Source organism: Taurulus bubalis (assembly GCF_910589615.1).
Source record: "Taurulus bubalis genome assembly, chromosome: 1".
Taxonomy (NCBI): domain Eukaryota; kingdom Metazoa; phylum Chordata; class Actinopteri; order Perciformes; family Cottidae; genus Taurulus; species Taurulus bubalis.
In genome coordinates this window covers 247,501-267,500 of record NC_136589.1, presented here as the reverse complement: position 1 = coordinate 267,500, position 20,000 = coordinate 247,501, and the positions used below count along the sequence as shown (strand labels likewise).

Sequence of the window (20,000 nt, the reverse complement as noted above, 5' to 3'; positions counted from 1 at the left end):
CACGTAACAGAGACCAACAGGAGACACACAAAAAAAAAAAAAAAAAAGGACCGGACTGTATCTAAAAAGAGCCCAAAACCACAAGAAACAATGTTTGTTGATTTATTTGCACAAAATGCATTTCCAATAACATTTGTTGATCAGTTTTGTTTTGTTTATCTGCAGGCAGTCGGCATGAAACCACCTGTTACAAGCATCACACTGAATCTGAAAAAGAAAAAATGAAACAATTGAATTTGAGAATTTCATTAAAACATGAATTCACCCCAAACGCAAATAGCATCTATTTGCAATTATTCATTTTCTAAACAAATATTTAATTTTATTGTCATGTTCCTCGCTTGTAAAATGTTATTTTGATTGACTGACAATCAACTATAGCACAGGTACTATTTTAATTTTACAGCTGCCATGGTACAAATGCAAATAAAATAGCAAGGCAGAGGACATGGACGTATCCGAGTGGCTCGGATGGACAATAAAGTCTATTTGTCCAATGTTTTTTTAATACACACATTCCTCGAATTTTTTAACAAAATAAACCATTTTGTTTGCATTTCCAAGATGAAAACAAGGGGTGTCCCAATGGCAGAGGGGTGAACCGCGATTATTGATATGGCTCTGGATGGTGACTTTTGTTACATAACGTTCCAATTCTCTCTCTACCCCTCATCTCCTGTCCACTGTCAATTCAATCTTCAAAATGCCAAAACTAAAACTTAGGTCCACAAATCAAATGAATTAAAACAACACATTACAGTTCAGTGTAATGTGTTCAGTGACTGGAGGCCTCGGAGTGGGTGGCTTTTTTACTGAACACATGGCACACTGTGTTTCGATGTCAAAAACTAATGAAAAGAATTATAGAAATGTTACATCTTTTGTAGTACAATATCACAATATAAATTAATATGAAGAAAAGCTGTCACACACCTGATGAGCGGAGTAATTCAAGTGCCATGTTTTGTCGTTCCTCAACAATGTTGTCCAATTGTGTCCCAAAGGCCATGCACATAAACATAGCAGAGGTCCCTCTGAACAAGACTGCAGTAGAATTTCAATATACAAATCTAAGGATCTGTTTCTCTAGCTGTTTGAATATTGTGAAATTTCGAATATCATTATGGAATTTAAGCAGACTTTGAATTCACCTTTCTCCAAAACTGTACAGTAATATCTAAAGGCCATGCACATGGACATAGCAGAGGTCCCTCTGAACAAGACTGTAGTGGAATATCGATATACAAACCTTAGGATCTGCTTTTATAGCTGTTTGAATATTGTGAAATTATGAATATCATTATGAAATTTAGGCAGACTTTGAATTCACTTTTCTCAAAAACTGCACAATAATATTTGGAGGCCATGCACATGGGCATAGCAGAGGTCACCCTGAACAAGACTGCAGTGGAATTTCTATATACAAGTCTATGGATCTGTTTTTATAGCTGTTTGAATATTGTGACATTGAGCTGGCCCCCGTACCGTAACACCTTGAATAGAGGTGCATTTAGAATTGCAACTGCGGCTCACTCGGCGGATGTGGGCTCACTTGACCGCAGTGGTGGCTGATAGCTGTTAGCTGGTGGCTGTTAGCTGGTGGCTGTTAGCTGGTGGCTGTTAGCTGGTGGCTGTTAGCTGGTGGCTGTTAGCTGGTGGCTGATGGCTGGTGGCTGATGGCTGATGGCTGGTGGCTGTTGGCTGGTGGCTGTTAGCTGGTGGCTGTTAGCTGGTGGCTGGTGGCTGATAGCTGTTAGCTGGTGGCTGATAGCTGGTGGCTGATAGCTGGTGGCTGGTGGCTGATAGCTGTTAGCTGGTGGCTGATAGCTGTTAGCTGGTGGCTGATAGCTGTTAGCTGGTGGCTGATAGCTGGTGGCTGATAGCTGGTGGCTGGTGGCTGATAGCTGTTAGCTGGTGGCTGATAGCTGTTAGCTGGTGGCTGATAGCTGTTAGCTGGTGGCTGATAGCTGTTAGCTGGTGGCTGATAGCTGGTGGCTGATAGCTGGTGGCTGGTGGCTGATAGCTGTTAGCTGGTGGCTGATAGCTGTTAGCTGGTGGCTGATAGCTGGTGGCTGATCGCTGGTGGCTGATAGCTGATAAAAAAAGAGAAAAGAAACAGACAGCAGGACAGCTAACGGCTAATAGCTAACTACCAACCAGCTCTCCTCCTCGCGATGCTCTGAGCCGGTCACAACCGGTGAAAGCCGGCCAGAGCCCCGAGAGGAGCGCAGCACTGTACCGGCTGTGTACAGAGCGGAACACTCACCTCTGACTGCATGTTGCCGGCACCAAGAGCTCACGCAAACTGCCTACGTCATTACGTCGCTATTTGAGCCGAGCCTGGCGGGAACAGAGGTGGAATGACGTCATCCAACGAATCCGTCAGTAACATCACTAACAGAGTTACAACACATTCAACACGTTTATATAAAAGTATATAATCATTATAATAGAAACATTATAACGACTAATAAAAAACAGCTGGAGTGGATGTAGTAGGATAATAATGATAATACAATCAATAATAGACAGATAGATAGATATATACTTTATTAATCCCCAAGGGGAAATGTCTTGTCATAGTAGAGCCGTACAACTTGAAGATAGAAATAAACACACAAGATAAAAGATAAAATATATAAAGAAGCAACAGGGATGAAAGATATATACGAATAAAATAAAATAATAGTAATATAAATGTGACTAATAATAATAATAGTAATAATAATAATAATCGTAGCAGTAGGTGTCAGCAGGGCCATGACAGGAGGCCTGAACCATATCAGCACTAAGGTCTAACAAGACCAGAACAGAGACAAGTCCTTTATCAGCACTAAGGTCTAACAAGACCAGAACAGAGACAAGTCCTTTATCAGCACTAAGGTCTAACAAGACCAGAACAGAGACAAGTCCTTTATCAGCACTAAGGTCTAACAAGACCAGTACAGAGACAAGTCCTTTATCAGCACTAAGGTCTAACAAAACCAGAGACAAGTCCTTTATCAGCACTAAGGTCTAACAAAACCAGAGACAAGTCCTTTATCAGCACTAAGGTCTAACAAGACCAGTACAGAGACAAGTCCTTTATCAGCACTAAGGTCTAACAAGACCAGTACAGAGACAAGTCCTTTATCAGCACTAAGGTCTAACAAAACCAGAGACAAGTCCTTTATCAGCACTAAGGTCTAACAAAACCAGAGACAAGTCCTTTATCAGCACTAAGGTCTAACAAAACCAGAGACAAGTCCTTTATCAGCACTAAGGTCTAACAAAACCAGAGACAAGTCCTTTATCAGCACTAAGGTCTAACAAAACCAGAGACAAGTCTTTTATCAGCACTAAGGTCTAACAAGACCAGTACAGAGACAAGTCTTTTATCAGCACTAAGGTCTAACAAAACCAGAGACAAGTCTTTTATCAGCACTAAGGTCTAACAAAACCAGAGACAAGTCTTTTATCAGCACTAAGGTCTAACAAAACCAGAGACAAGTCTTTTATCAGCACTAAGGTCTAACAAAACCAGTACAGAGACAAGTCCTTTATCAGCACCAGTGGCGGGCCGTGCATGTTCTACCTGGGCCTTCAGAGCGTAAACACACGCATGACGGGATTCTGCGTCATTAACGGACAATGCATGTAGTCCACATCACAAGGACCAGTCACATTTAGTTATAACAAAACAATCCAACAAAGCTGCGGCACTAAAACACCGCACACTCAAGAGAACGAGCCACGATCAGAAGGAACGATATTAACTATGTAATAAAAACAACACCATAGACACATCAACACAACGCTACTGCAGATGTAAACACACAAAGCAGTTCACTCACCACATGTTCACTGAAAGACAAAGTCCATCGCCTCTCTTTGTTAAACACTTCAGTGACGCGGTTGTTCAGTTTATCGGTGTGCTTCAGTTCCAGTACCATGTCCTAACCCTCTGTGAGAAAGGTGTCATCAGTAAATCCACCAGAGAGCCGTTTCTCCTCCTTCAGCCACGGAGTGTTAAAACACTACACCAAGCACAACTAAACATGTCATCACTTCTCTTAAGTTTCAGCCTGAATTCTTCTGACTACTACTGAGTTCTGCTAGCAGCTAGCTATTTTTCTGTTGACTGAAGTCACGCTGGCCCACTGACCAATCACAGCGCATGTTATTGGTCACGCTGGTCCTCTGACCAATCACAGCGCATGTTAATGGTCACGCCATCTCGCAGGCGCTTTTACGTTAAAGAACACGCCCAGCAAGTCAAACTGAAGATCTGATTGGTTGAAGACTATGACGATCAACGATAACGTCCCCATGTACTTCGGGCCACTCTTCTTCCATCATCACTGTGTGTGTGTGTGTGTGTGTGTGTGTGTGTGTGTGTGTGTGTGTGTGTGTGTGTGTTAAGGAATCAAACAGACGCATAAGAAGAATAACACAGTTTTATTAAAATTTAATTTGGCTACATTTATTCGAGCATGGTCATTTCCAAGTCGGAATTAAAAATTCAATAATAATACTTTTCAGGAATTCCTTCATCATCATCATCAGTCCTTCGTCACCTCCTCAGTGGGATGAATAAAGTGGATTTAACTCTCAAAAATACAGTGTTTTCACAATAATCATCGTATCAAAAGTTCCCCAAATTTAGAATTTCCAGTAGTCTAAAAGGAAAACAAAACAAAAGACAAAACAATTGAAATGTTCCAAATAGCATAAAACTCAATAGTCAATGACAGAATATGTTTAACTAAAATATATCTATTTGTGAGGAACTGTGATACTGTACTCTACAGTATTGAAATAAATACAATTAGGAAATATAAAATGACTCACATAAATAAAATGGTAAATTCTCAAATAAAAAACAAAAAAATTTAATTTGTGTTGAAAAATTCAACAAAAACAAATAATACTGACAAAGAAATACTGTCATGGAACAAAGGAGTAGAGAACATTGCACAAACGTATGTAAACTAACAAACGGCGTCTATCTACAATAATACTGACGAGTCCGAAAATGGATGCCACGGTAACGCTGAAGCAGGTACAGGTAACAGGTACAGGTAACAGGTACGCTGAAGCAGGTACAGGTAACAGGTACAGGTACAGGTAACAGGTAACAGGTACAGGTAACAGGTACAGGTAACAGGTAAGAGGTACAGGTAACAGGTAACAGGTACGCTGACAGGGACGGCACTTTCAGACACACACAGGTAACAGGTTTGCATATAAGGCTTTCTCTGGAGAAACAATTCAACACACAAACAAAGGCTCTGTCCTTTTTATTTTTATCTTTCATATTAAGCTTCTTCCTCCCCTTTTTAAGACTTACATCAACATTTTATTTTTGAAAATCACACAGGTGTTCATTCACATAAAGAAATAAATCATGAGGCCCAAAGCCGTGTGGTTCGTTGGCAAAAAATAATAAAATAGGATCAAAATAAAAAAAACGTCACAGTAAAAGAGACAAAGTACAACAATAACACTGACAGGAAGTGACCGCGTGCTCGGGGCTTTTTTCCCTCTTTTGTTTTGAATTCTTTTGTTTTATTTCGTAGTGATTCGAGGAGTCGAGAAGTGCAATTTCCTGAAGCGGGGTTTCGAACACAACGGGACACAGGAAGTTAAGAACACACAGCGTTTAGGCCTTTATAATACTGTACATTAAAAACAGCTTCACGTCATTACGATGAGAATCATTGTGACTTATTTTATTTTATCGCTTATTTTTTGCATAATGTGGATTTTGAAACAATCCCACCAGCTTCATGATGCGTCGCGTTGAGGACTGAACAGAAAGGATTTGAGCTGATTTTTTGTGATCAGATGTATTTCTGATAAAACCTTTTGAAGGTGCAGCAGCCTCGTGAATCTGCGTGTGTTAGCTAATTATGTGCTAACCGCTAGCTTGTTAGCCAGGAGCATGCTAGCAGAGTTAGCATCTGATTCACAACTAGCAGCTAGAAGTCACTAAGTTCAGTTGCATTGCTAATAAACCATAGCATTAAAATTAGCAAGCCCGTTGTCTAACAATTTAGCTAACGATAAAAGTACACTTTTAGCTTTCTGGTTAAAACAAAAAGAAAAAACTACGAGCATAGTTTGTGTTTGTGTCTTTCATCATGTTTCTTTCAACAAAAGCTTCACAGAGCGAAGCTCAAAAATAGAATTTCTAATTTTGAAAGATGCTAAGCTTGGACACGTCGTAGGGGACATTGCTAAGCTTGGACATGTCGTAGGGGACATTGTTAAGCTTGGATATGTCGTAGGGGATATTGTTAAGCTTGGACACGTCGTAGGGGACATTGTTAAGCTTGGACACGTCGTGGGGGACATTGTTAAGCTTGGACATGTCGTAGGGCATATTGTTAAGCTTGGACACGTCGTAGGGGACATTGTTATGCTTGGACATGTCGTAGGGGACATTGTTAAACTTGGACTCATCGTATGGGACATTGTTAAGCTTGGACATGTCGTAGGGGACATTGTTAAGCTTGGACTCATCATAGGGGACATTATTAAGCTTGGACTCATTGAAGGGGACATTGTTAAATTTGAACTCGTCGTAGAGGACATTGTTAAGCTTGGACTCGTCGCAGGGGACATTGTTAAGCTTGGACTTGTCGTAGGGGACATTGTTAAGTTTGGACACGTCGTAGGGGACAGTGTTAAACTTGGACTCATCGTAGGGGATATTGTTAAGCTTGGACACGTCGTAGGGGACATTGTTAAACTTGGACTCATCGTAGGGGACATTGTTAAGCTTGGACACGTCGTAGGGGACATTGTTAAACTTGGACTCATCGTAGGGGACAGTGTTAAACTTGGACTCATCGTAGGGGACATTGTTAAGCTTGGACTCGTCGCAGGGGACATTGTTAAACTTGGACTCATCGTAGGGGACATTGTTAAGCTTGGACTCGTCGCAGGGGACATTGTTAAGCTTGGACTTGTCGTAGGGGACATTGTTAAACTTGGACTCATCGTAGGGGACATTGTTAAGCTTGGACACGTCGTAGGGGACATTGTTAAACTTGGACTCATCGTAGGGGACAGTGTTAAACTTGGACTCATCGTAGGGGACATTGCTAATCTCTGACTCGTCGTAGGGGATAGTGTTAAACTTGGACTCATCGTAGGGGACATTGTTAAGCTTGGACACGTCGTAGGGGACATTGTAAAACTTGGACTCATCGTAGGGGACATTGTTAAGCTTGGACACGTCATAGGGGACATTATTAAACTTGGACTCATCGTAGGGGACATTGCTAAGCTCTGACTCGTCGTAGGGCACAGTGTTAAACTTGGATTGATTGAAGGGGACATTGTTAGACTTGAACTCATTGTAGGGGACATTGTGGACAGATAACGGGACTGAAACACCTTTTTGATGCTGAGTTTAAATAAACCTCAATCATTTGTGCTCCGTCCTTCAAAATAAAAGCTGTTATTGGAGAAACAGGAAGCCAGCGTTATGAATGTTCAGAGCGGATCTGTCTCTACATCAGTCGTCCTGCTCGGACTTTCCGTCTGTCTTCCCTTCTCGCAAGCTCTCGTCCATCAGCGTCGTGTCTTTGCCCTTGTCGTCCCTTGTTGAGTCCATCTCGCTCCTGCTGTCTCCTTCTTCCTCCTCCTCCTCCTCCTCTTCCTCCTCATCCTCCTCCTCTACCTCTTCTCCTTCCCTGAAACTTTCCTCCCATCTGTCTGACACCTCCTCGTACGTCTTGCCTTCAACCCTGTCCTCCTGTCCTCCTCCCTCGCCGCCGTCCCTCAGGATCGTACCGCCGTCCTCCTGCTGGTCCTCGGGGTCCGAGTACCCGAGCGGGCCAAGGCCCTGAAGGTAGGCCCTCCTCATCAGCAGCTCGGTGGGCTCCTCCAGGCCTCCTCCTCCTGCTCCTCCTCCTGCTCCTCCTCCTCCTCCTTCTCCTCCTCCTCCCCCATCCCCCCGGGCCTCCCTATCGGCCGCCTCGCGCTCCTCCGCCTCCCTCTTGCAGTACGAGTAGCGGTGGTTCATGTGCTGCGAGTACGAGCCCGAGTGGGAGAAGCGCTTGCCGCACTTGTCGCACTGGTAGGGTTTCTCTCCGGAGTGCAGGCGCGAGTGTTCGATGAGGTGGTGCTTGTGTTTGAAGGCCTTCTTGCAGATCTGACACTGGTGAGGACGCTTCCCTGCAGAGACAAGAGACAGGAAGGTTCAGGCAAGAGACAAGAGACAAGAGACATGAGACAGGAGACAGGAGACAAGAAGGGTCAGGCAAGAGACAAGACACAAGATACAGGAGACAGGAAGGGTCAGGCAAGAGACAAGAGACAAGAGACAAGAGACAGGAGACAGGAGACAGGAAGGGTCAGGCAAGAGACAAGACACAAGAGACAGGAGACAAGAGACAGGAAGGGTCAGGCAAGAGACAAGAGACAGGAGACAGGAGACAGGAAGGTTCAGGCAAGAGACAAGACACAAGATACAGGAGACAGGAGACAAGAAGAGTCAGGCAAGAGACAAGACACAAGAGACAGGAGACAAGAGACAGGAGACAGGAAGGGTCAGGCAAGAGACGAGAGACAAGAAACAAGAGACAGGAGACAGGAAACAGGAGACATGAAGGGTCAGGCAAGAGACAGGAGACAGGAGACAGGAAGGTTCAGGCAAAAGACAAGAGACAGGAGACAAGAGACAGGAGACAGGAGACAGGAAGGGTCAGGCAAGAGACAAGAGACAGGAGACAGGAAGAGTCAGGCAAGAGACAAGACACAAGAGACAGGAGACAGGAGACAAGAGACAGGAGACAGGAGACAGGAGACAGGGAGGGTCAGGCAAGAGACAAGAGACAGGAGACAGGAAGAGTCAGGCAAGAGACAAGACACAAGAGACAGGAGACAGGAGACAAGAGACAGGAGACAGGAGACAGGAGACAAGAGACAGGAGACAGGAAGGGTCAGGAAAGAGACAAGAGACAGGAGACAGGAAGGGTCAGGCAAGAGACAGGAAGGGTCAGACAAGAGACAAGAGACAGGAGACAGAAGACAGATATGGTCAGGCAAGAGACAAGAGACAAGAGACAGGAGACAGGAAGGGTCAGGCAAGAGACAGGAGACAGGAAGGGTCAGGCAAGAGACAAGAGACAGGACACAGGAAACAGGAAGGGTCAGGCAAGAGACAGGAAGGGTCAGACAAGAGACAAGAGACAGGAGACAGGAGACAGGAAGGGTCAGGCAAGAGACAAGAGACAGGAGACAAGAGACAGGAGACAGGAGACAGGCGACAGGAAGGGTCAGGCAAGAGACAAGAGACAGGAGACAGGAATAGTCAGGCAAGAGACAAGAGACAAGAGACAGGAGACAGGAGACAAGAGACAAGAGACAAGAGACAGGAGACAAGAGACAGGAGACAGGAAGAGTCAGGCAAGAGACAAGACACAAGATACAGGAGACAAGAGACAGGAAGAGTCAGGCAAGAGACAAGACACAAGATACAGGAGACAAGAGACAAGACACAAGATACAGGGGACAAGAGACAAGGGACAGGAAGAGTCAGGCAAGAGACAAGACACAAGATACAGGAGACAAGAGACAGGAAGAGTCAGGCAAGAGACAAGAGACAGAAGACAGGAGACAGGAGACAGGAAGAGTCAGGCAAGAGACAAGACACAAGATACAGGAGACAAGAGACAGGAAGAGTCAGGCAAGAGACAAGAGACAGAAGACAGGAGACAGGAGACATGAGACAAGAGACAGGGGACAAGAGACAGGGGACAAGAGACAAGAGACAGGCAAGAAGAGACAGGGGACAAGAGACAGGGGACAAGAGACAGGAGACAGGGGACAAGAGACAGGAGACAGGAGACAAGAAACAAGAGACAGGGGACAAGAGACAGGGGACAGGGGACAAGAGACAGGGGACAAGAGACAGGAGATAGGAGACAGGAGAAGACAGGAGACAAAAACAAGAGACAGGGGACAGGAGACAGGGGACAAGAGGCAGGAGACAGGAGATAGGAGACAGGAGGAGACAGGAGACAAAAACAAGAGACAGGAGACAGGAGACAGGAGAAAGGAGACAGGAGGAGACAGGAGACAAGAAACAAGAGACAGGGAACAAGAGACAGGGGACAAGAGACAGGAGACAGGAGATAGGAGACAGGAGAAGACAGGAGACAAAAACAAGAGACAGGGGACAGGAGACAGGGGACAAGAGGCAGGAGACAGGAGATAGGAGACAGGAGGAGACAGGAGACAAAAACAAGAGACAGGAGACAGGAGACAGGAGAAAGGAGACAGGAGGAGACAGGAGACAAGAAACAAGAGACAGGGAACAAGAGACAGGGGACAAGAGACAGGAGACAGGAGATAGGAGACAGGAGAAGACAGGAGACAAGAAACAAGAGACAGGAGACAGGAGACAGGAGGAGTCAGAACGTCTCCTCACAGAGACACGAGAGACATCAGCTGACCAGCTGCTTTACTTTAAACATGAAGACGTTTATTCTTGTGAAACAGTGAAAACATTTGTTTTGAGACAAATTACTAATTTATTAATTCATCGATGGAATTTGAATGTAATTTTCTCAACATTTCATGAACATGTCATGATTTACAGATAATAATGACAAACAGTTTGTTTGTCAGTGTTTAAAAGTCATAATTCAGGATTTGAATGAGATCCGTCTGCAAAAATAATAAATAATACGAACACTTCACAGCAACATAGAAACGTACTGAGATGAAGCGTTAATAAGTGTTATAATGAAGCGTTAATAAGTGTTATGATGAAGCGCTAATAAGTGTTATGATGAAGCGTTAATAAGAGTTATGATGAAGCGTTAATAAGTGTGATGATGAAGCGCTAATAAGAGTTATGATGAAGCGCTAATAAGTGTTATGATGAAGCGTTAATAAGAGTTATGATGAAGCGATAATAAGTGTTATGATGAAGCGCTAATGAGTGTTATGATGAAGCCTTAATAAGAGTTATGATGAAGCCTTAATAAGTGTTATGATGAAGCGCTAATAAGAGTTATGATGAAGCCTTAATAAGTGTTATGATGAAGCGCTAATAAAAGTTATGATGAAGCCTTAATAAGTGTTATGATGAAGCGTTAATAAGTGTTATGATGAAGCGCTAATAAGAGTTATGATGAAGCCTTAATAAGTGTTATGATGAAGCGTTAATAAGTGTTATGATGAAGCGCTAAAAAGTGTTATGATGAAGCGCTAATAAGAGTTATGATGAAGCGCTAATAAGTGTTATGATGAAGCGTTAATAAGAGTTATGATGAAGCGATAATAAGTGTTATGATGAAGCGCTAATGAGTGTTTTGATGAAGCGTTAATAAGAGTTATGATGAAGCGTTAATAAGTGTTATGATGAAGAGATAATAAGTGTTATGATGAAGCGCTAATAAGAGTTATGATGAAGCGCTAATAAGTGTTATGATGAAGCGTTAATGAGTGTTATGATGAAGCGTTAATAAGTGTTATGATGAAGCGTTAATGAGAGTCATGATGAAGCGCTATTAAGAGTTATGATGATGCGCTAATAAGTGTTATGATGAAGCGCTAATGAGTGTTTTGATGAAGCGTTGATAAGTGTTATGATGAAGCGTTATTGAGAGTCATGATGAAGCGATAAGAAGTGTTATGATGAAGCGCTAATAAGAGTTATGATGCAGTGACTCACACATCACTTATAAAGTCATAAACATTAATAAACACACATAATGAAATTTGATTCAGAAACATTTCAGGATCAATAGGCAAGAAATATAATATTCACAAGTGTGTTTTAGTGGATGACAAACCGCAACACACCATAACACCCACACACACACACAAACCGTTACACACACACACACACCATTACACACACAAACCATAACACACGCACACACCGTTACACACCGTAACGCACATACACCGTAACGCACACACCGTAATGCACATTCACCGTAACACACACACACGTAACACACATACCATAAAACAACGTTACACACTGTAACACACACTCCAAAACACAACACACAAATACTGTAATACACATACCGTAGCACACACACACACACTGTACAATATAGTAACACACATACCTTAACATACACACCATAACACACACACACACACACGTAGCACACACACACAGTAGCACACAGTTACACACACCAAAACACACACACTGTAACACACACTGTAACACACACACAGACACACACTCCTGGATTTACTACGACTTCCATATGCTTCTGAACAGCTTCAGGCTGCCAACCGACACGTCCCACGCACAACAAAGTATGCACAGCTCCTCACAACACACAAATAGACCTGGAACGGCTGTAACATCCACCATCGCTGGCATAGCACTGTAACACACACACACACACACACACAGCACAAATAACCGAGTCGGTGAATCCTGGCGGTGATGATGATGCAACGACGTGAAAGAGACGAAGGTAGAACGGGTCGTAGCTGTTGCTCAGGTAACGGCTTTGCACAAACTTCAATGGAAAAGCACAGATTTGGTCTTTTATCAGAAGGTTTTATGGCCAAAATCAAGAAGACATATCTACATGATTTAAGGGGTTCAGTTGGGGTCGTGGTTTGGGTCATTGGGATCGTGGTTTAGGTCACTGTGGTTGTGGTTTGGGTCATTGGGGTCGTGGTTTGGGTCATTGGGGTGGTCACTGGGGTTGTGGTTTGGGTCTCTGTGTTCGTGGTTTGGGTCACAGTGGTTGTGGTTTGGGTCATTGGGGTTGTAGTTTGGGTCATTGGGGTTGTAGTTTGGGTCATTGGGGTGGTCACTGGGGTTGTGGTTTGGGTCACTGTGTTCGTGGTTTGGGTCACAGTGGTTGTGGTTGGGGTCATTGGGGTTGTGGTTTGGGTCATTGGGGTGGTCATTTGGGGTCGTGGTTTGGGTAACTGTGGTCGTGGTTTGGATCACTGTGGTCGTGGTTTGGGTCACTGTGGTCGTGGTTTGGGTCACTGTGGTTGTGGTTTGGGTCATTGGGGTCGTGGTTTGGGTCATTGGGGTGGTCACTGGGGTTGTGGTTTGGGTCACTGTGTTCGTGGTTTGGGTCCCAGTGGTTGTGGTTTGGGTCATTGGGGTGGTCACTGGGGTTGTGGTTTGGGTCATTGGGGTCTTGGTTTGGGTCATTGGGGTCGTGGTTTGGGTCATTGGGGTCGTAGTTTGGGTCATTGGGATCGTGGTTTGGGTCATTGTGGTCATGGTTTGGGTCATTGGGGTCGTGGTTTGGGTCACTGTGGTGGTGGCTTGGGTCCTTGGGTTCATGGTTTGGATCATTGGGATCATGGTTTGGGTCACTGAGGTAGTCATTCCGGTTGCGGTTTGGGTCATTGGGCTCGTGGTTTGGGTCACTGCGGTCATGGTTTGGGTCATTGGAATCATGGTTTGGGTCACTGGGGTAGTCATTGGGGTTGTGGTTTGGGTAATTGGGGTTGTGGTTTGGGTCATTGGGGTCGTGGTTTGGGTCATTGGGATGGTGGTTTGGGTCACTGTGGCCGTGGTTTGGGTCATTGGGGTCGTGGTTTGGGTCACTGGGGTTGTGGATTGGGTCACTGGGGTGGTCATTGGGGTTGTGGCTAGGGTCATTGTGTTGTGGTTTGGGTCACAAGGGTGGTTATTGGGGTTGTGGTTTGTGTCTTTGGGATCGTGGTTTGGGTCACTGGGGTGGTCATTGTGGTTGTGGTTAGGGTCATTGGGGTCGTGGTTTGGGTCACTAGGGTGGTCATTGGGGTCGTGGTTTGGGTCATTGGGGTCGTAGTTTGGGTCATTGGGACCGTGGTTTGGGTCATTGTGGTCATGGTTTGGGTCATTGGGGTCGTGGTTTGGGTCACTGTGGTGGTGGTTTGGGTCCTTGGGTTCGTGGTTTGGATCATTGGGATCATGGTTTGGGTCACTGGGGTAGTCATTCCGGTTGTGGTTTGGGTCATTGGGCTCGTGGTTTGGGTCACTGGGGTAGTCATTGGGGTTGTGGTTTGGGTAATTGGGGTTGTGGTTTGGGTAATTGGGGTCGTGGTTTGGGTCATTGGGGTCGTGGTTTGGGTCATTGGGATGGTGGTTTGGGTCACTGTGGTCTGGGTTGGGTCATTCGGGTTGTGGTTTGGGTCACTGGGGTCGTGTTTGGGTCATTGGGGTGGTCATTGGGGTTATGGTTTGGTTCATTGTGGTTGTGGTTCGGGTCACTAAGGTGGTCATTGGGGTTGTGGTTTGGGTCATTGGGATCGTGGTTTGGGTCACTGGGGTGGTAATTGTGGTTGTGGTTAGGGTCGTTGATGTTGTGGTTTGGGTCATTGGGGTCGTGGTTTGGGTCACTAGGGTGGTCATTGGGGTTATGGTTTAGGTCATTGGGGTTTGGGTCATTGGGGTTGTGGTTTGGGTCACTGGGGTGGTCATTGGGGTTGTGGTTTGGGTCACTGGGGTGTTCATTGGGGTTGTGGTTAGGGTCATTAGGGTTGTGGTTTGGGTCATCGGGTTCGTGGTTTGGGTCATTGGGGTTGTGGTTTGGGTCAATGGGGCTGTGGTTTGGGTCATTGGGGTTGTGGTTTGGGTCAATGGGGCTGTGGTTTGGGTCATTGGGGTTGTGGTTTGGGTCATTAAGGTCGTGGTTTGGACCAAACCTTATTGAAGAAACACATTTTACAGAAGGTTCAGCTTGATTTGTTTTGAGACGTTGAATGATTTCTGACGTTTATGATTCTTCTGTTCATGTTTCAACATTAAAGGGTTGAGAAGGTCTCCTGTGAGATGTTTACTGAGACTATTCATATCACACAAACTGTTTGTTTCCAGTCTAAATATGTAAAAATGGACCATCTCTCTGTTGTTATTAATATTTCCTTTTGATCTTCAGAGCTCACACACACATGCACAAACAGCAACACATGCAAACATGCATGCCTCCTCCTCCTTCCCCTCCCCACATAAACCCACCACAGTCTGAATGAGATGCTGATATTTGGGGCGCTAGATGTTTATGTAATCTTGTATGAACTGATCCCTACCCCCTGCTGAAAAGAAAGGAACATGTTAATGGTTTACAGAGAACAGGGAACAGAAGGGAACCACCAGTAGGGGATCTAAGTGACTGAATGAAACAAAAGTCTGGAGACAAAAGAAATGAAGGGAGAGGGCACAGAAGCATCGGGGGTGGGGTAAAAAAAGAAGTTTCCAAATATTATATATACCTGTGTGCTCATATTTGTGTCTTAGGAGGGAACTGGTCTTCTGGAATGTTTTGTCGCACAAGTCACACGCGTACATACCACTTTCAGTCTTCTTAATCTTCTTCCTGGACAGCAGCGAATCGCTGTCTGTCAGGTCGTCCAGGCCCGACAGATAGTCCGCCGTCCCATCCAGCAGATCCCCCTGAGACACAAAGACAGATTCAATACGTATGACAATCCCACACCTGTTGGCTTCACCCTCAGAGAGACACCTTCTGGTCCGACTCCCCTCCCCAAGTCCATGATCCCAAGTCTGGACAGAGCTTAAAGGCCCAACCTGGGTAAGTCGCCTTCATCCAGGGGACACTTAAAAACCAGGACATATGGGACGAGGAGGTGTTGGGATTGTGTACAGATGAAGACATAAAGTAGTTCACCCTGAGACCAATTTGTTTCTATTTGTCTCATCACCAGAAATATAACATCTCGTTAGAACTAGCTTTGTTTACTTCACAAAACAATCTCAAGCCAACGTCCATCACTATTTGTTCTGTAGCTTCTGACTGTATCACATCATCTCCTCCTGATTACTACAGATGTTCAAGAGTCCATTCTTCTCAGCACTTTCTGACTTTTGTTGGCCTATAGATTGGCCGCCCCTGACCTAAACTGAACCAGACTTTAACCGTAGAGGTTTTAAGATCAGGAAACACGCCTATAAGCTAACTTTGGAACGCCTTGACTACTTTTTGGCTCATTTAGGTTTTGAGGCTTCATGGAGAATATGTAGATTTTTCACTAGTTTTACCTGGAAACCTTGTTTCCGTTGGTACTTTCTCCTCTGCTGCATTTCAGCAAACGTGGCTGCTTCGGTGGCGTAGGTGTAGGCCATGTGGGGCAGGAAGCTCATGGGGTCGAGGCCCGGGTAGGGCCTGAGGCCCGGGATGGTGGCCTGGGCAGTAGACATGAAGGTGGATGGAGGATACGCTCCATGAGATGGCAGAGAGGTGTAGACGGGACCACCAGCAAAGGGATTAATCCCAAAGATGGGACTCGTGCTTTTCTCCAGCTGGTGGATGGAGTTCCCTCCACCATCAGAGTACATTAATTCTTTCTTGATGTTGACCAGATCCATGTGCCTGGACACCTGTTCTCGTCCTAGCACCTCGCCATTGCGCTCAATGAGGAAGCCGTTGGGCCTGTGTAGCTTCTCCCTCACAGACATAAGCTTCTGGGCCATGTGTTTGGGCAGTGACAGATCCAGTGGTATATCCACATGGGCCTCCTCAGAAGCTAGGCTGTTTGGAGTGTAACAGCTACTCTGAGAGTTTTTGGAGGAAGTAGAGGAAAGGTTGAGGGGTGACGGAGTGTTGCTCCTCAAGTGGTCTAAGGAGTCTAGTGATTTGTCCCCCGTTTTCTGCCTGTTGCCTGTAAACTGGTTGGCCTTTGTGAGTCTGTGGGAGGCGTCACCATTAGTGAAGCCTCTGTGTAAATCTACGGTCCGAAGTGACACTGGTGATCGGCTAAAGTTGTGGTTAACATCCAGTCCGCCGTGATCAGGTGGGGGCGACTTCTTCCTCAGACTGCCTCCGTGGTGGTTTTGATTCTTCCACTGGGCAAACCACTCCTTGACGAACTCTTGAGGAAGGCCAACAGCAATTGAAATCTTGAGCAGTTCTTCTGAGTTGGGCTCAGTGTTCATGGCAAAGTAGGCCTTGAGTACCGACACGTGGTCCTTGAAGGGGTTGATGGGACTGGTGACCTGCTCAGTGGGTGTCGTCCCCCTGCGTACGGCAGGACTGCTGTTCGTCGGCTGCAGGACTGCTTTGATCTCCTCGTTCATTTTGCACAGGTAGCGCTCGTGTTGATGCAGGGGGATTGGCCCGGTGAAGGTCTCCTTGCAGTACTGGCAAGAGAATGGCAGGAACTGGTTCTGGCCATCGTGAGATTTCTCCTCACCACTGAGATGAGTTGAGTGGCTTGGCTTCTCCTTCTTGATGTCCATTTGCCTCTTAGAGTCGTCGATCAGACTCTTGGCCTCGTTAACCTTCTCCAGTGTGTAGTCGATGATGCTCTTTGTGGGGTTGCCATGGCCCACCACCTGGAAACCGGCTTGGACCAGCCTCTGCTCCTCCATCTGGGCTCCCAGCTCCTTCATATAGGCCCTGAGCTTGGAGATCTCCTCTGGGTTCCCATCCATCTTCTGCCTGCACACTGTATTGTCCACAATCTGAAGCACCTTCTGCACCTCGCTCAGATTGTTCACAAAAGACCCAGAGAAGCTCAGCAGAGAATGGTCCAGCCCCATGCTTCCAAGATGTTGAAGGGGGCTCTGGGAGGAGCTGTGGATGCCATGGGGGCTTCCTCCACGGCTGTTCAGGTAGACCCCCGATCCCCCAAATCCGTGCTGAGAGGCCATTAGCTGCCGGTACTCGTTGAAGTCCATCGGCTCGGCTTTGATGTCGAGTTGACCATGTTGGTCTGGAGGGGCGTGCGGACGCCCGTTTTCCAGTTTGTGGCGGAGCTGTGCGAGGGCTGGGCTTCCAGGCGATGAGGTCGTGGAGTTGGGGGAAGAACCAGGCTTGCCGTTGTTGCCATTGCGCACTCGTCCGTTAACGGCAATTAGGCCGATGCATTTCTTGCTGCTGATGTGGGAGCTGTAGGAGCCGGAGTGGGAGAAGCGCTTCTTACAGTTGGAGCACTCGTACGGCTTCTCACCTGCAACGCAACACACAATATTTAAACTTACTTTTAGTTTATAATAAAACAGTTTTAGCTTGTAGTTCAGGATGAAATCAGTTTTGGCAGATTGGACAGTTTACTACTTTTGATTTGGCAAATAAAAATGTTGGCTTGTGACAATCTACCAATCAAAAATCAGGATTTAATTTGATGGGTTGACCTTCCTCTTAATTACAGTTAGTCTGAATTTAGCTTCCCGTTTGGTCCAAACCTTGGAAGCTAATGCGAGTCTGTCTGTCTGTCCACCACTTTGCTTCAGACTGAAATATCAATAAGTATTATTAATGTACTATATTTAACTTTTCCTGTATGTTTTTTCCTTTTCGGAACATCTGGGCTATATTTTTTTATCGACGAGGCTTTTGTCAGTTTTTCTGGTGGAATGATTCAACATAAAAGTGTAACCGTGAACCATTCGTGATTAAAGAACAACGTCAAAGATAAAAGAAGTTATAATTCTATTCAAAGGAGAGGTAGCAGTTGTTTCATCAGTGTTCAGCTTTGATGGAACGGGATGAGTCATTCACCAGATTGTTCATTGTAAGATGTGTTCGGGGGAAGGACGACTCACCGCTGTGAATACGGAGATGCTCCTTCAGGTGATGTTTGTATTTGAAGGCTTTTCCACACTCGTTGCATTTGAACTTGCGGTTTCCAGCAGCGTCGTTCAGCAGCGGCGGCTGCAGACAGAAAAACAAAAGCAGAGTTATCTTGTGATGGAGAACGAGTGGGAGTCTGTGAGCAGAGGGAAGCAGATTACGGGGAAACTGAACAGTATTTAGTGAAGCAGATCTGATAGCGACTCAGAGATCCTTCGACCGTTTTATCTGCAACACATTCTGAGAAAGCGTGTGGGCTGACTTTGTTCAGAGGTAACAGTTTCCCATGTCGCTGCTTCCCCACATTTGAAATGCAAATAAAGAGATAAACAAACACAGCCAGGGGGAGAACCCCCCCTGTAGACAGAGAGAGAGAGAGGGTGGCTGTTAAAACTCTGCACACTGAAGACTCATCCCGTTTATTTTATTTAACTGGATAAAAAGGTTTAAAATGTTCAAAACTAGTCACAATAGCAGAAATACAGGTTGTGACATTATACTGTTCAAAATGTTGTGGATGATGAAAACTGAGAAGTAATTTGTATTTATTTTATTATTTTGGATTTAACACTATGTTGTTCAGGTGGTGATTACACAACTAGTATACTACTACTTATACATACATTATATAAGTTATACTTATACATATATCTGCACTTTATATTCTACACTACTACTTGTACCTAAATGATATATTATATGCTTATACCTGCAATATATATTTTGTATTGCTACTAGTTATACCTGCATTATATATGTTATATTGCTACTCATACCTGCACTATGTATTTTTTGCTAATACTTATACCTGCACTATTATGTACTATTACTTGTACCTGTGTGTTTTAAAACCTTTTTAAGGTCCTCAAATGTCTTTAAATGTGTGGTATTTAAACACAGTGGATTGTAGAAAACAAGGAGAAGAAATATATAAAGAACTTCGTGTGAATAGCGGTAGAGTCGACAGAAGGAAGGACCGGACTTGATGTGTGTGAGAAGCAGAAAGTCTCCTCAGTCTCTCTTTAATAGTTTAACTCTGAGAACGTACACAAATAAACAAGCACTTAAACTCATTTGGGGATTATGAATCTTTCCAGCAGCAGAGAAACGACCATCTGCTGCTGGAGTGGGGTGGGGGTGGGGGTGGGGGGTGGGGGGGGGCAGGTATGGAGAGAGGGTCTGAAGCAGATCTCATTATGATCAGTGACTCTAATGTGAGTCTGGATCATGAGGCCTTAACTCCAGCACATTATTAGATTACTGTTCAACACCCTGAACTGTGTTTACAGCAGTCAGAGGAACAATAGAGCGTAAGTCTTCATTAGTGATCATTTCTACTTGCAGTTCCAACAACAGCTGATGGGAAAAATCAGAGGACCCGAGGAAGTCCACATTTTGCTGGCCCATCCCACGGGGTTGTTCGGGGGGATGCGGCTGCCAAAGAGACGAACAAGACCTCAAGACCAGGTTCTATTGAAGAAG

General features: G+C 45.1%; 2 protein-coding genes across 2 annotated transcripts in view; both read right to left on the bottom strand.

The window, feature by feature from the left end:
- Positions 1–2,278, bottom strand: part of gtdc1 (glycosyltransferase-like domain containing 1) — a gene marked incomplete at its 5' end in the record, with an annotated part of 27,242 nt that extends 24,964 nt beyond the window's left edge. Inside the window, one exon of the mRNA XM_079223840.1 lies at positions 2,267–2,278. Within this exon, the coding sequence (XP_079079966.1) occupies positions 2,267–2,278 (12 nt within the window). The remainder of the gene's footprint in view (positions 1–2,266) is intronic.
- Positions 2,279–7,504: 5,226 nt separating this feature from the next.
- Positions 7,505–20,000, bottom strand: part of LOC306741498 (zinc finger E-box-binding homeobox 2-like) — a gene marked incomplete at both ends in the record, with an annotated part of 45,490 nt that continues 32,994 nt past the window's right edge. The window contains 4 exons of the mRNA XM_079223790.1: positions 7,505–8,166; positions 15,199–15,379; positions 15,986–17,895; positions 18,491–18,599. Coding sequence (XP_079079916.1) covers positions 7,505–8,166; positions 15,199–15,379; positions 15,986–17,895; positions 18,491–18,599 — 2,862 coding nt within the window. The remainder of the gene's footprint in view (positions 8,167–15,198; positions 15,380–15,985; positions 17,896–18,490; positions 18,600–20,000) is intronic.